General features: G+C 34.5%; 1 protein-coding gene across 1 annotated transcript in view; it reads right to left on the bottom strand.

Annotated features, from left to right (window-relative positions):
- The window catches only part of CCDC178 (coiled-coil domain containing 178), a 365,322-nt gene that overhangs the window by 314,625 nt on the left and 37,325 nt on the right, over positions 1-13,372 (bottom strand). The window contains exon 7 of the mRNA XM_032654041.1: positions 5,891-6,111. Within this exon, the coding sequence (XP_032509932.1) occupies positions 5,891-6,111 (221 nt within the window). The remainder of the gene's footprint in view (positions 1-5,890; positions 6,112-13,372) is intronic.

Genomic DNA, 13,372 nt, shown 5'->3' with positions numbered 1-13,372 from the left:
ATACAAGATATTTGCAAATCATATAACCAATAAGGGGTTAATATCCAAAATATATAAAGAACTCATACAACTCAACAACAACAAACAACTCAATTTTAAAATGGGCAAAGGGGATAAACAACAAGGTCCTACTGTATAGCACAGGGAACTATATTCAATATCCTGTGATAAGCCATAATGGAAAAGAATATAAAAAAGAATGTATATGTATGTATAACTTAATCACTTTGCCATACACCAGAAATTAACATAACACTGTAAATCAACTATACTTCAATTTTTAAAAATGGGCAAAGGGGTTGAACAGACTTTTTTTTGGAGGGGGGGTGTCCTGCCATCCTGTTTCTTTTTTTAAAATTTTTATTGGGGTATAATTAATTTACAATGTTGTGTTAGTTTCAGGTGTACAGCAATAGACTTTTTTCCAAAGTAGACATACAGATGGCCAACAGGCACATACTTGAAAAGGTATTCAACATCACTAATTATTATGGAAATGAAAATAAAAACCACAATGAGATTTTACCACATGCCAATTAGAATGGTTATTATCAAAAAAGGAAGAAATAACAAGTGTTGAGAGGATGTGGAGAAACGGGAACCCTTGTGAACTGTTAGTGGGAATGCAGCCACTATGGAAAACAGTATGCAGATTCCTCAGAAAAATTAAGAATAGAACTAACATATGATCCAGCTATTCTGCTTCTGGGTATTAATCCAAAGAATATGAATACACTAATTTGAAAATATATATGCACCCCAATGTTCACTGCATCACTATTTACAATAGCCAAGATATGGAACAACCTAAGTGCCCATCAAGGGATGAATGGATGAAGAGATAAAGAGATGTGGTATATATATACACACATACACACACACGTATATATATCTATAAAACGGATACTACTCAACCATAAAAAAAGAAAGAAATCTTGCCATTTGTGACAACATGGACAGTCCTTGAGGGTATTATGCTAAGTGAAGTAAGTCAGATGAAGAAAGACAAATATCATGTGATTTAACTCATATGTGAAACGTAAAAAACAAACAAAAAACTCCAAAATAAGTGAACAAACCAAACCAAACCAAAGAAACATGTAGATACAGAAAACAGAGTAGTGGTTACCAGAAGGGAAGGGGAGGGAGAAGTGGGTAAAGGGGGTCAACTGTATGGTGATGGATGGTTATCGTGTATACAGAAGAAGATATATCATGTTATAAACTTATATAAATATATAACATTTAAGAGAAGGCACAAGTAAATATCAGGAATGAAAAAGGAAAGCACTACATATTCTATAGACTATAGAAAAGATAAGAGGATACTAAGAAAGTCTTCCAACAAAATTTGAAATTGTGATGAAATGGACATATTCTTAGAAAACTACAACTAACCAAAATGGACACAGGAAGAAACAGAATAACTGAACAGTCTTATTGAGGAAACTGAATTTGTAATTAAAAACCTTTCCAAAACAAACAAGAAACAAAACTGGAAAACTTTAGCTAGATGGCTTCAATAGTAAATGCTAATTAATAATGTTAGTCTTTCGCACTCTTCTAGATAATAGGAAAAGAAGAAATACTCCCAAGTTACCTTTAAAAATCTAGCAAACCCTTAAAACCCAAACCTGACAAGGACATTATTAAATAATTATATGACCTTCTTATTCATGAATTTAGATTTAAAACCCTAAACAAATAATTAGCAAATCAAGTCTAGCACCATGTAACATCTTAATAGAAAAAAAAAATTTAATTCTTCCCCTTTGAAACTGGGAATGTGACAATGATGCCAAATATTACTCCCTCTAGTCAGCATTGTAGTGGAGATCTCAGCCAGCAAAGGTCCTAGCCTTACTAAAGGCAATATAATACAGCAAAATGTATACAGATTTGGAAGGGGAGGACATAAAACTGTCCCTATGTGCCCATTAATTTCTAGAATAGCACAGATATTAGTAACCTCTACAAGATTTTCCTTTAGGCACAGGAAGGTAGGGGTAGAGACTTTGGCAGACAGCCAGGATTATACCAAGATGATGGGATAAGCAAACAAAGAGCTCAGGAAACACAATAGAATTTCTACTATTAAAGGAAGAAAAGCAATAAATAATGTCCTGTGTCCAATTTGTCCCGTAGGTATTGCTGGGGTGGTGGTCTCAGTGTTGGGGGCATTGGTGATATCATAGGAGGCAAATTCATCTCCAAGGAAAGCTCTTGGACGGGCTCAGTGTGGGACTGGTACAACCTTCCCACATGGATACTCTCCTAGGTTGATGTTAATAATATTTTTGTGGCTCCACGGTGTTATGAGACTAAGCTGCTTGTTGAATTTGAAGGTCACGTTGAGCCTTTGAGCTTAGTTTGCAAGTAGCAATGTATTAAGGCTCAAGTACATTGGCTAGAGGTCTGTTGGGTTGCTTCAGCAGGCCTTTAGCCAGGACCTCAGTCAAGACAGCAGAATAAAACAAAACAAAACAAAGCTATATTACAAACAAAACACTATCTTACACTTCTCCAACCCTCTAGCGATCATGAATTTGCTTTCTATCTTTATGGATTTACCTATTCTGGATAATTCAGGTAAATGAAATCATATGTGATCTTTTGTACCTGGTTTCTTTTAGCATAATGCTTCAAGGCTTACTACCCATGTTGTGACATACATCAGTACTTCATTTCTTTTTATGGCTGAATAATATTCCATGGTGTGGATGTATTACATTTTGTTTAGTCATTCATCAGTTGAAGGGCACTGGATTGTTTCACCTTTGTCTGTTCTGAACAGTGCTGCTATGAACATTTACATACAAGGGTTTTTTATTTTTTATTTTTTTTTGCGATACGCGGGCCCCTCACTGCTGTGGCCTCTCCCGCCACAGAGCACAGGCTCCAGACGCGCAGGCTCAGCAGCCATGGCTCACAGGCCCAGCCGCTCCGCGGCATGTGGGATCCTCCCGGACCGGGGCACGAACCCGCGTCCCCTGCATCGGCAGGCGGACTCCCAACCACTGAGCCACCAGGGAAGCCCTTTTTGTTTGTTTTTTAACACCAGTTTTCAATTATTTGAGGGTACATACCTTGGAGTGGAGTTACTAAAGCATATGGTAATTCTGTTTTACTTTTTGAGGAAACAGCAAACTGTTTTCCACAATGGCTCTACCATTTTACATTCCCACCAGCAGAGTACCATGGTTCAAGTTTCTCCACATCCTCACCCAAACTGGTTATCTTACACTTTAACTTTATCCTAATGGGTATGAGTGGTATCTCGTGGTTTTGGTTTGCATTTTCCTAATGACTAATGATGTTAAGCATCCATGTTTTCATGTGTTTGCTGCCCATTTCTATGTCTTTTGGAGATATGTCTACTCAAGTCTTTTGCCCATTTTTAAATGGGTTGTTTGTCTTTTCTGGTTGTTGAATTATAAAAGTTCTTTATATATTCTGGATACTACACCTTTTGTAATATATAATTTGCAACATTTTCTCTCATTCTGTAGGTTGTCTTTTTACTTTTATGGTAGTGTACTGTGATGCACAAAAGGTTTTAATTTTGATGAAGTCCAATTTCTCTATTTTTTCTTATGTCACTTATGCTTTTAGTGTCATATCTAAAAAAACCATTTCCAAATTCAAGGTGATGAAGATTTACCCCTAAGTTTTCTTTTAAGAGTTTTATAGTTTTAGCTCTTACATGTAGAATTATGATCCATTTTTAATTAATGTGTGTATGTGCTGGGAAGTAGGGGTCTTAACTTTACTCTTTTGAATGCATGTGGATATCCAATGTCCCAGCACCATTTGTTGAAGAGACTACTCTTTCTCCACAAATGGTCTTGGCACCATTGTCAAAAGCAATTAACCATAGATAAATGGGTTTATTTCTGCAATCTCAATTCTACTCTCTACTTTTCTGTATTTATGGAAATGCCACTTTTTTTTTGCTTCCTACAGCTTTGTACTAAGTTTTAAAATCAGAAAGTGTGAGTTCTCTAAGGTGTCCTTCATTTCCAAGACTGTTATGGCTTTTTGGGATCCCATGCAATTCCGTATGAATATTAGAACAGGCTTTTCAATTTCTGCAAAAAGATCTTGAGACTTTGTCAGATATTGCATTTAATCTGAAGATAGCTTTGGGTACCACTGACATATTAACAATATTAAGTAAAATCCGTGAACACGGATTATCTTTCTATTTATTTAGGTCTAATTTAATTTATTTCAGCAAAATATTATAGTTTTTAGTGAACAAGTCTTGCACTTTATTGATTAAATTTAATCCTACTTTATCATTTTTAATGGTATTAAGTAGAACTGTTTTCTTAATTTTATTTTTGGATTGTTCAAAACTAGTATATGAAAATACAACTGAGTTTTGTGTGTTGAGCTTGCATCCTCCAACTTTACTAAACTTGTTTATTAGCTCTAATAGTTTTTTTTGTGAATTCTTCATGATTTTCTATATGTAAGATCATGTCCTCTGCAGATAGAGATAATTTTACTTCTTCCTTTACAATCTGGATGCCTTTTATTTATTTTTCTTGCCTATCTGCTTTATTAAAAGTCCATTGATTTAAATGTTAATCTCATCTAAAAAACTGCTTCACAGAAACATCTATAATAATGTCTGATCAAATACCTGGGCATCCTGGCCCAGCCAAGTTGACGCAAAAAATTAATCATCGCAGTGACTCTGATAAGCTCTACGCAAAGGTTGCTATTTTCTTGATCTGCTAGAATGCATTTTCATATTTTCCTCCCATTACCAAGCATGGTCTTCCAGCTGCTCAACAACCCTGCTACCCCTGACTCAGAAATGCCTATGTCCACTATTGGGGAAAAACACACTAAAATAATAAAGGGATACCAATTCACAAACCTATTGACAAACTTTAAAGTATGACAATAAAAATGTTGACAAAAATGTGAGGTGGATCAGTTAGGACTGGGTTTGGCTATAGCAAAAATAAGTCAAAGAAACAAGATTATAGTTTATTTTTCTCTCCCAGAAATAGATACAAGGTATCTTCTGCCTTTCTATTCAGCCATTCTGGATCTGGGTTCCATTCCCAAGGTTGCTTTGTGCTATAAAATCGAATCAGAGCTGCAGCTATCATATCTGGGTTGCCGTAAGTTTAGGAGATGGCTAAGGGTGCTGCTTCTGAGTGAGTCAGTCCATTTCAAGAAGCTTTCCTAAAAAAAACCCCTATATAACTCCTACCTACATCTTATTAGAAATACCATGAGTAAAGGCAATTTGGGGGATGACTTTTAGCCTGACACATTGCCATCCAACTAAATAAGGGGGCTATTATTAAGAAAAAATGATACTACTAGAATTCTTGTCCACAGTGGAGAAATGGGACGTCTCCAGCACTGCTACTACTTTAGGAATATAAGCTGTCAGAGACACTTTGGAGAGCAATGTGATTTTATCTAATGAAGTTGAAAATGTATATAACCCATGACTCAGTAGATACTCCACTAGATATACAGTCAAGAAAAATTCACAGGTACATAGAGAGGAACATGATCATGGCTGCTCATGTCAGTTACGTATTTTCATCAACAATGAAATTGATGACATTCTTTCTAAGTTTGATTTACGGCTTCAAATAATACCATAATGTGTTAAATCTCCAAAATCGTATTAGTAGACTACTAAGTATTATTAATATTCCTAAGTTTAAAAGTATGGGAAAAGTTTAAATGAATATCAATCAACTGTACTGTGTGTCACTTGATAATTCCTTTAGAAAATAAAGCAGGTCAATTTTCAATGAGAATGAACCCTTAAAAGATATGTTAACTTCTTATAGTTGACATTTTTATAACTAAGAAACAATCTGTAAAATGCAAATCCATTCATTTATTCCTTTACCTCAGTTTTTTTCTGATAATATTCCTTCAGAGCTACAAGTTCCTGGTCTCGCTTTGTAAGCAGTAGAGGGCGATGTTTAATCATGTAGTCTACGTCTGCTTGAAGCTTTGCATTAGCTTCTTCTAATTTCTCCTTTTCCTCCTCCAAACGTTTTAGTCGATGAGTTTTATCTTCAAGGTGCCATCGTAGTTCTACAATATCTTTCAAATAGGCCTCGTGTTCTAGACATATGATGATAAAATAAAAAAGAAAATCAAATTTTAAAACAAAAGCTCCAGAAGGACATCTTTATTTGATAATAAATATGAAATATTTTAGTTTAAGAAATTACTTATCTGTGAATCTTACTAAATCTAAAATAAGTTACTATTTTATTTTATTTTTTGGCCATGCCGTATGGCATGCAGGATCCTAGTTCCCTGACCAGGAATGGAACTTGTGCCCCCTGCAGTGGAAGCATGGAGTCTTAGTCACTAGACCGCCAGGTAAGTCCCTAAAATAAGTTATTTTAGTATTGCACTAAAAATATATTGCTTTCTTCACTCACCATCAAAGGGATTAAACTATATAAAAATCACCTGAAAATTATAAAAATAACTCATATAAAATTAATATATGAAAAAAGTTTATCCACAAAAATAAAGATTATGTTGAAAACAGAATAATCTCACAACAGTAAAATTAAAACAAATTAAAACACACAGATTTAGTGATAAACCTGAGTTGTGCAAGGCCTATAGGAAGAAAATGACAAAATGCTATCAAACAATAGAAAAGAGAATTTGAATAAATGGATAAAAATTTTCTGTTCTGTATAAAAAAATTTGAAGTAATAAATATGGAAATTTCCCTCAAATAAAATAAATATAAATTATAAATTAAATTAAATGTCAATTAACAGACTAGGACAATTTTAGAGAAACTATATAAAATATTTCCTCCTTATGCTGTTAAATTTCTAAGGTTAGCCTAACCTTGAACTCTTGGAATAAAATTAGACTGGCTAGCTTGGGGCTCTTTTCATCTTTTTAAAAATAAACTTATTGATGGGTTTTGCTGTTGTATTCACTGAAGATACTTTGCATATATACTCATGATTTGGGCTTATAATTTTCCATATTTGTACTGTCCTCGTCCAATTTGCTTTATAATTTATGCTAGCTTCTTATATCAGTTGTAGTTTCTTTTATTTCTGTTCTCTATGATCTTGTGGAAGTTTGAAATTGCATGTAAAGTTCTATTGCCCTAGTATGTATGTATATATGTACATATTTTGCAGGGAAGGATTTTTAGTTATTAAGTCAAAGGCATATATGTATATTTTGGTTATCTATTTATTCATCAATCCATTTTTCCTGTGAATTTATCCAGTTCCTCAAAATTTCAATAATATTCTAAGAGATTTGCTCTGAATATCTTCCTTATTATTAATCACTGCTACATTTTTAGATTCCATTTTAATTTCTAATTGGATTTACTCATATATTTTCTCTGTGTTCTTGATTAATTTTGCCACTGGTTTTCCATTTTTTTTTATTATTCTTTTTTTATTGATCAACATGTAGTTCTGCATATCTTTGGAATTATATATATTTCATTATTTAACAATTGTGTAATTGGTTTTCTATTTTTTTCCTTTGTATTTATTTTACTTTTATTTTTCTAAATTCTGAAGTCATATATTTCAATAACTATGAATCCATCTTCTTTTCTGATATTATAAACGCTATTTATTTTCCTTTAAATAATAATTTAGCTTTTTTCACTCATGTGAAGATAATTTTAGTAAGATTTAATGATACAGTTCTAAATGTTTTCTAATTTCTTGAATTTGTGCAATATTTGACACCATTCCCTTTTACTTTGTTTATCCTAATTAGACAGTAACATTTGTGGGGTTTTTTTGCGGTACGCGGGCCTCTCACTGTTGTGACCTCTCCCGTTGCGGAGCACAGGCTCCGGACACAGGCTCAGTGGCCATGGCTCACGGGCCCAGCCACTCCGTGGCATGTGAGATCTTCCTGGACCGGGGCACGAACCCGTGTCCCCTGCATCGGCAGGCGGACTCTCAACCACTGCACCACCAGGGAAGCCCGACAGTAGCATTTTTGTTTTAAAAAGTCAGTCACCATCTTGTTAAGTATTACCATCATTATCTCCATGCTGATCTTCTATTAGATATTCATCATACTTTCTCATCTTATACTCTATGCTTTTAAATATTTTATTTATATTTTCCTTCTCCTTGTGTACCTGCGATGCATTCTATTCAAATTCTTCCAAGTTTACAGATATTATTTTCCTCTTCCTTAGTCTAACAAACCATTTAACCAACCACTGTGTTATTAATTTTGAATAATATATTTTAATTTCTAGGAAGTCTTTTTTATTTCCACTTTTGCTTTCTTTAAAAAAGAGTCTCTTAGTCCTTGCTTTTACTTTCAAACTTCTCTTTTTATTTCTTGAAACATAGTAAACATACTCATTTTATAATCTCATGTTCAATATCTGAAAACTTTTTGAGTAAGATTCTGCTGTTTTTACCAGCTCACACTCATTGAATTTGCATCTTTGTGTTTTATGATATTTGATATTGAACTATTTTTTATCTTGAAACCCTATCTGAGAAAGTTCCCTGATATCTAGATTGAATTTTCAATCTTCCAGAAAAAAATCTGTCTTTGCTCCTGAAGATGCCTAGCTTTATTACTACCAACCCACAGAACATTTAAATGACATTCTCCACTGTGTATTTTCAGATACACAGACAGCAGGAATTTCAGTCACAAATCCATTTGGATCAGTACATTAAGAATTCTTGGAATATTGTTTGCTTTCCTCTGCTAAGTGAAACAAGCAACTTTCTTTACTATTCAATCTGAGCAATAGGTTTATTCATGATTCACACTTATGCTGGGGATGGAAACCTTTGGATCCTCAGCTTCATGTAATGACTTCTTATTGGACTTGTCATTTGGGTGAGCCTTAGGCTTTCTCCTCAGTCTCCTATACCAAACAGATATATTAAAATGGGAAGCAAAGGATATTAGGGTTTCAGGAATTTCACCTAACACATTTACAGACACTGCACCTAACAAAAGCAGAATACACATTAATTTCAACCACACACAGAATATTCTCCAAGATAGATTAAATGCTAGGCAATTTTTATTCTAAATAATTTTAATGTGATTGAAATGTTTCTAAACACAAAAAATTAAATTAGAAATCGACAAAAAAAATTGGGGAAAAAATTTGAAAAATCCCCAAATATTTGCAAATTAAATAGCAACTTCTAAATAAATAATAGGTCCAAAAAGAAATCACAAAAGAATTTTAAAAATATTTTTTACCTAATTAAAAATAAACTCACAGCATATGAACATTTATGAAATGCAACTAACACAGTTCTTTTTTTTTGTTTTTGTTTTGTTGTTGTTGTTTTTTTGCGGTACGTGGGCCTCTCACTGTTGTGGCCTCTCCCGTTACGGAGCACAGGCTCCGGATGCACAGGCTTAGCGGCCATGGCTTACAGGCCTAGCTGCTCCGTGGCATGTGGGATCTTCCCGGACTGGAGCACGAACTTGTGTCCCCTGCCTCAGCAGGCGGACTCTCAACCACTGCACCACCAGGGAAGCCCTGACACAGTTCTTAAAAGTAAATTCAGTTCTTAAATACCTATTCTAGAAAAGAAGGTATCAAAAAAAAAATCAACGCTTCTACTTCATGAAAAGAGAAATAGTAGGTTAAATTATTCCCAAAGCAAGCATGAGAAAGGGAATCAGAGAAGAAATCAATTATATCAAAGCTGAAAAACAATAGAGAAATCAAGAAAAGCAAAAATTGACTTTTTTAAAAGATCAACAAAATTGATGTAACTTTTGGTAGACCAAGAAAAATACAGAGAGAAAGTACAAATTACCATAATCAAGAATGAAAGAAATGTTGTCTCTACTGCTATTATAGAAATTAAAATTATAAGAGAATTTTAGGAACAAGATTAGGCCAGCAAATAAGACAACTAAAATGAAATGGACAAATTCCTTAGAAGACACAAATTATCAAAACTGACTCAAGAAGACAGAGAAAAGAGACCCAAAACCATTAAATAAACTGATTTAGCTATTAAAAATATGTTGACAACTTTGGACTTGGATGCCATGAATAGAATACTCATTAACTGGGCCCTGGATAGAAAAAGAATGACTTCAAAGAAATAAAAAAGCCAAACTTGAAACTTATGAAGATTTAGATATCAAAGTCAAGCTAAGAAATTAGTATGGTCTAATTTACTAGTCAAGAACCAATAAAACTTCCAGGATCCTAACAGAGGCAAAAAAGCAGTCAAAGGATTACTGACTTCCATAGAAAATATAATACAAACAGAGGAAGATGAGTTCACTATAAAATATGTAGAAACCACAGAAAAAACAACTCAGTATCAGGGAGAGTCATCAGAAGCAAGCTGTGACAGACCAAACTGTTGCTCACTACCTCCCCCTTGGATTAAAGGTAGCTTCTTGTCACACTCATTTGTGATTCAGACATGGTACTTATTTTGACTAAACGATGTGAATAACAGTGAAAGTATGCCAGTTTTGAGCTAACATCTTGAGGGGCATCCTATCTTTTTACTCACTATGTTGTACTCTCCTCACTTGCCACGTGAAAACCATGGCCCTCAGAGCTGCTAGCCAGTGAGAATGAGAGAAACATGAAGCTCACCTGAACCCAACACAGTCTTGAGTCAAGCCCATTATATCTGCAGCCTGAAGAAATCCTCCCTAGCCAACACACAGACCCATGAGTGGGAAAAAAAAAAAAGATTATTGTTGTAAGCAACTGAGTTCCAAAGTGACTTGTTACAAATAATTGTTGTAGTAATAGCTGATTAATTCACATGACGAAACAATGTCAAAAAAACCAAAATCAGAATATTTAACATTCTATTAACTGTTCGGATCTTCCTCCATAGCAGAGGCACTCTTGTGAGCATTTATATGGGACACAATTATCTTCACATCCCATCCTTTTGAAACGTTAATCCCCAAAACTCTCATAGACTTCCTTCCACCGGTCTTACATTCATGTTCTTTCTAAGTCCCTGACCACTATGCAATCCCTTTTGCCACTTCCCATCTATACCTCAGGCCATTTCTTCTTCAAGGTGATTTTGCCTCCACCTTTTCCATACTGAGATTGTAATACAGTAGCTCCCCAAATTATATCAACGTACCATTCAAACCTTTCATAAACCAGGGCTGTGATTGTTTTTCTCTCCCATTAGATGGTCATAAGGAAGTACATGGAGCCATAAATGTAAGTTAAGGAAAAGACAGGGAATTTACAGAAGCAGGAACAACGGGAGTACCAGAGGAATCTGAGTCATTAGTTTATTTGTGCCTTCAGATGCTGCTTGGGTATAATATATGTATTCTTATTTTATAAGGAAACATTGCTATGCACATCCAATTTTTAAATTTATAGGTTCATACAGCACCTAATTCATGATGAAAAACTTATTTCTGGTTATCTTTTTTGGTAGGGAAAAGAAGAGGCACTTACTCTATTATTAGATGCATATCGAGTGCCAAGGGCTGTCATTTGGGAAAGGGGTGCAGTGACCAAGCAGAAAGGAAGTCAGAGGTACAATACCTCAGCCTTACTCTTCTCCATCATCTCCTATGGTCTCTTGCCCCTGATTTCCATTGGCTGAACCCAGAAGGAGGACAGAGTGCAAAAGATATCTTTTATGCAGTCTATTATAAATCACCCTCATGGGCCACAAAACAAAAGTCACAAGCATGGGTGAGGTAGTTAGGGGGATGGATGGATCTGGAGGAGGAACCACAAGACATCTAGAAAGAAGTAAATTTCCGTAAAGTTATCCCCCCAAATTATCAAAACCTTTACACACATTGTACTTAATGGTAAGGCTGTTATGGAAATTAGAAGTTTTTCCTGTCACGTATGCTAGAGACTTCGAGAATCTAAACAGACTGTAAAAATAAATTTAGAGTTTGTAAACAAATTCAAAATATTTAGAGATTATATCCTAAATATATCAATATAATTGCAGCATATTCCTGAAAGCACATAAACTTCTCAGTAATATGTTACAAACAGAAGGCACTTAAGAAACACACAGTGATAATAAAGCTAAATTTCATTGCATACGTTAGCTACTTAAATAAAATAAAGCAGATGAACATAAATTTCAGATTTTTAAGTAGATCTTTACTAACATTGAATAAAAGGCAACTCAAACAATAAATTATAAGCAACGGCAAGGGTATACATCATCGTTCAAAATGCATTTATTAGGCTCCTAGAATGTGCAGGCATGTATCTCAATTTTATTTTGGTAAATCCTTAAGTAGAACTCCATATAGACCCCAAACTATAATATCTAAGCACTCTTATAAAGGGTATATGAGATTACATATAACTTGATTGGCAAAAAATTAAAGAAAGTCAGCCCTCAACATTGACTTTCATTTTCTTGGGGTGGGGGTTAATTTATGTTTATTTTTATTTTTTTTATAATTTTTTATTTACAATGTTGTGTTAGTTTCAGGTATACAGCAAAGTGAAATCAGTTATACATATACATATATCTCTTCTTTTTTGGATTCTTTTCCCATATAGGCCATTACAGGGTATTGAGTAGAGTTCCCCGTGCTATACAGTAGGTCCTTATTAGTTATCTGTTTTATATATAGTAGTGTATATGTCAATCCCAATCTTCCAATTTATCCCTCCCCTATTCCCGACTTTTCTACTACCATTGACAAGGAAGAGCCTCTCAAACAATTAGGAAAATGGCAGATGGCTCTCTGTGGATGTGAAAATGAATCCACTCAACAATCTACTGGGATCCCGATGACTATTCTGACCCTACTGCAGCCTCAGTTGCCTCTAAAACACCAATATATATGTATGTATGTACACACTTATAAATTATATACCTATGCTATTACATTAGTAGCATATGCACATCACAAATCCTATTCAAAAACCTTATGAATCAGAGCAAACTCACTCCAAGCCCAAATGAATTATTTATTTTTATGAACAGCTGTTGACACCAAATATTTTATAAAATACATTACTTTAAATGTCGGTAGAAAAAGGTCTACTGTTACCTGAGTTTTGCGTAATTTTTATATAGTTAGCTCTTTAGTAAAGGGTGACAGAGAGCATAGACAAAGGTTGAATTAAATTTAGTCCCAGCCTAGGCTCTGGGCCCATTTTCTGCTTCCTGAGCTCTGAGCTCCAGAAGGGAGTGAACAAAGGGAGAGTTTAAGCTGTGAGCTTCATATTACTTTAAAAGGTGGAAGCAGGCATTAAACCTACATTTAATTTCTTTTATTAAAAGAACGTAATTGAGGAACCATCTCATCTTTTCCTGCAGCTCCCTGAAATGTGGTACACTATACTTGGGAGACTACAGCTTTAGAAGATTTATAACATTATAATAAA

Source organism: Phocoena sinus, chromosome 14 (assembly GCF_008692025.1).
Source record: "Phocoena sinus isolate mPhoSin1 chromosome 14, mPhoSin1.pri, whole genome shotgun sequence".
Classification (NCBI taxonomy): domain Eukaryota; kingdom Metazoa; phylum Chordata; class Mammalia; order Artiodactyla; family Phocoenidae; genus Phocoena; species Phocoena sinus.
Note: the sequence above shows the minus strand (reverse complement) of the source record. Positions and strands in the feature narration are given on the sequence as shown.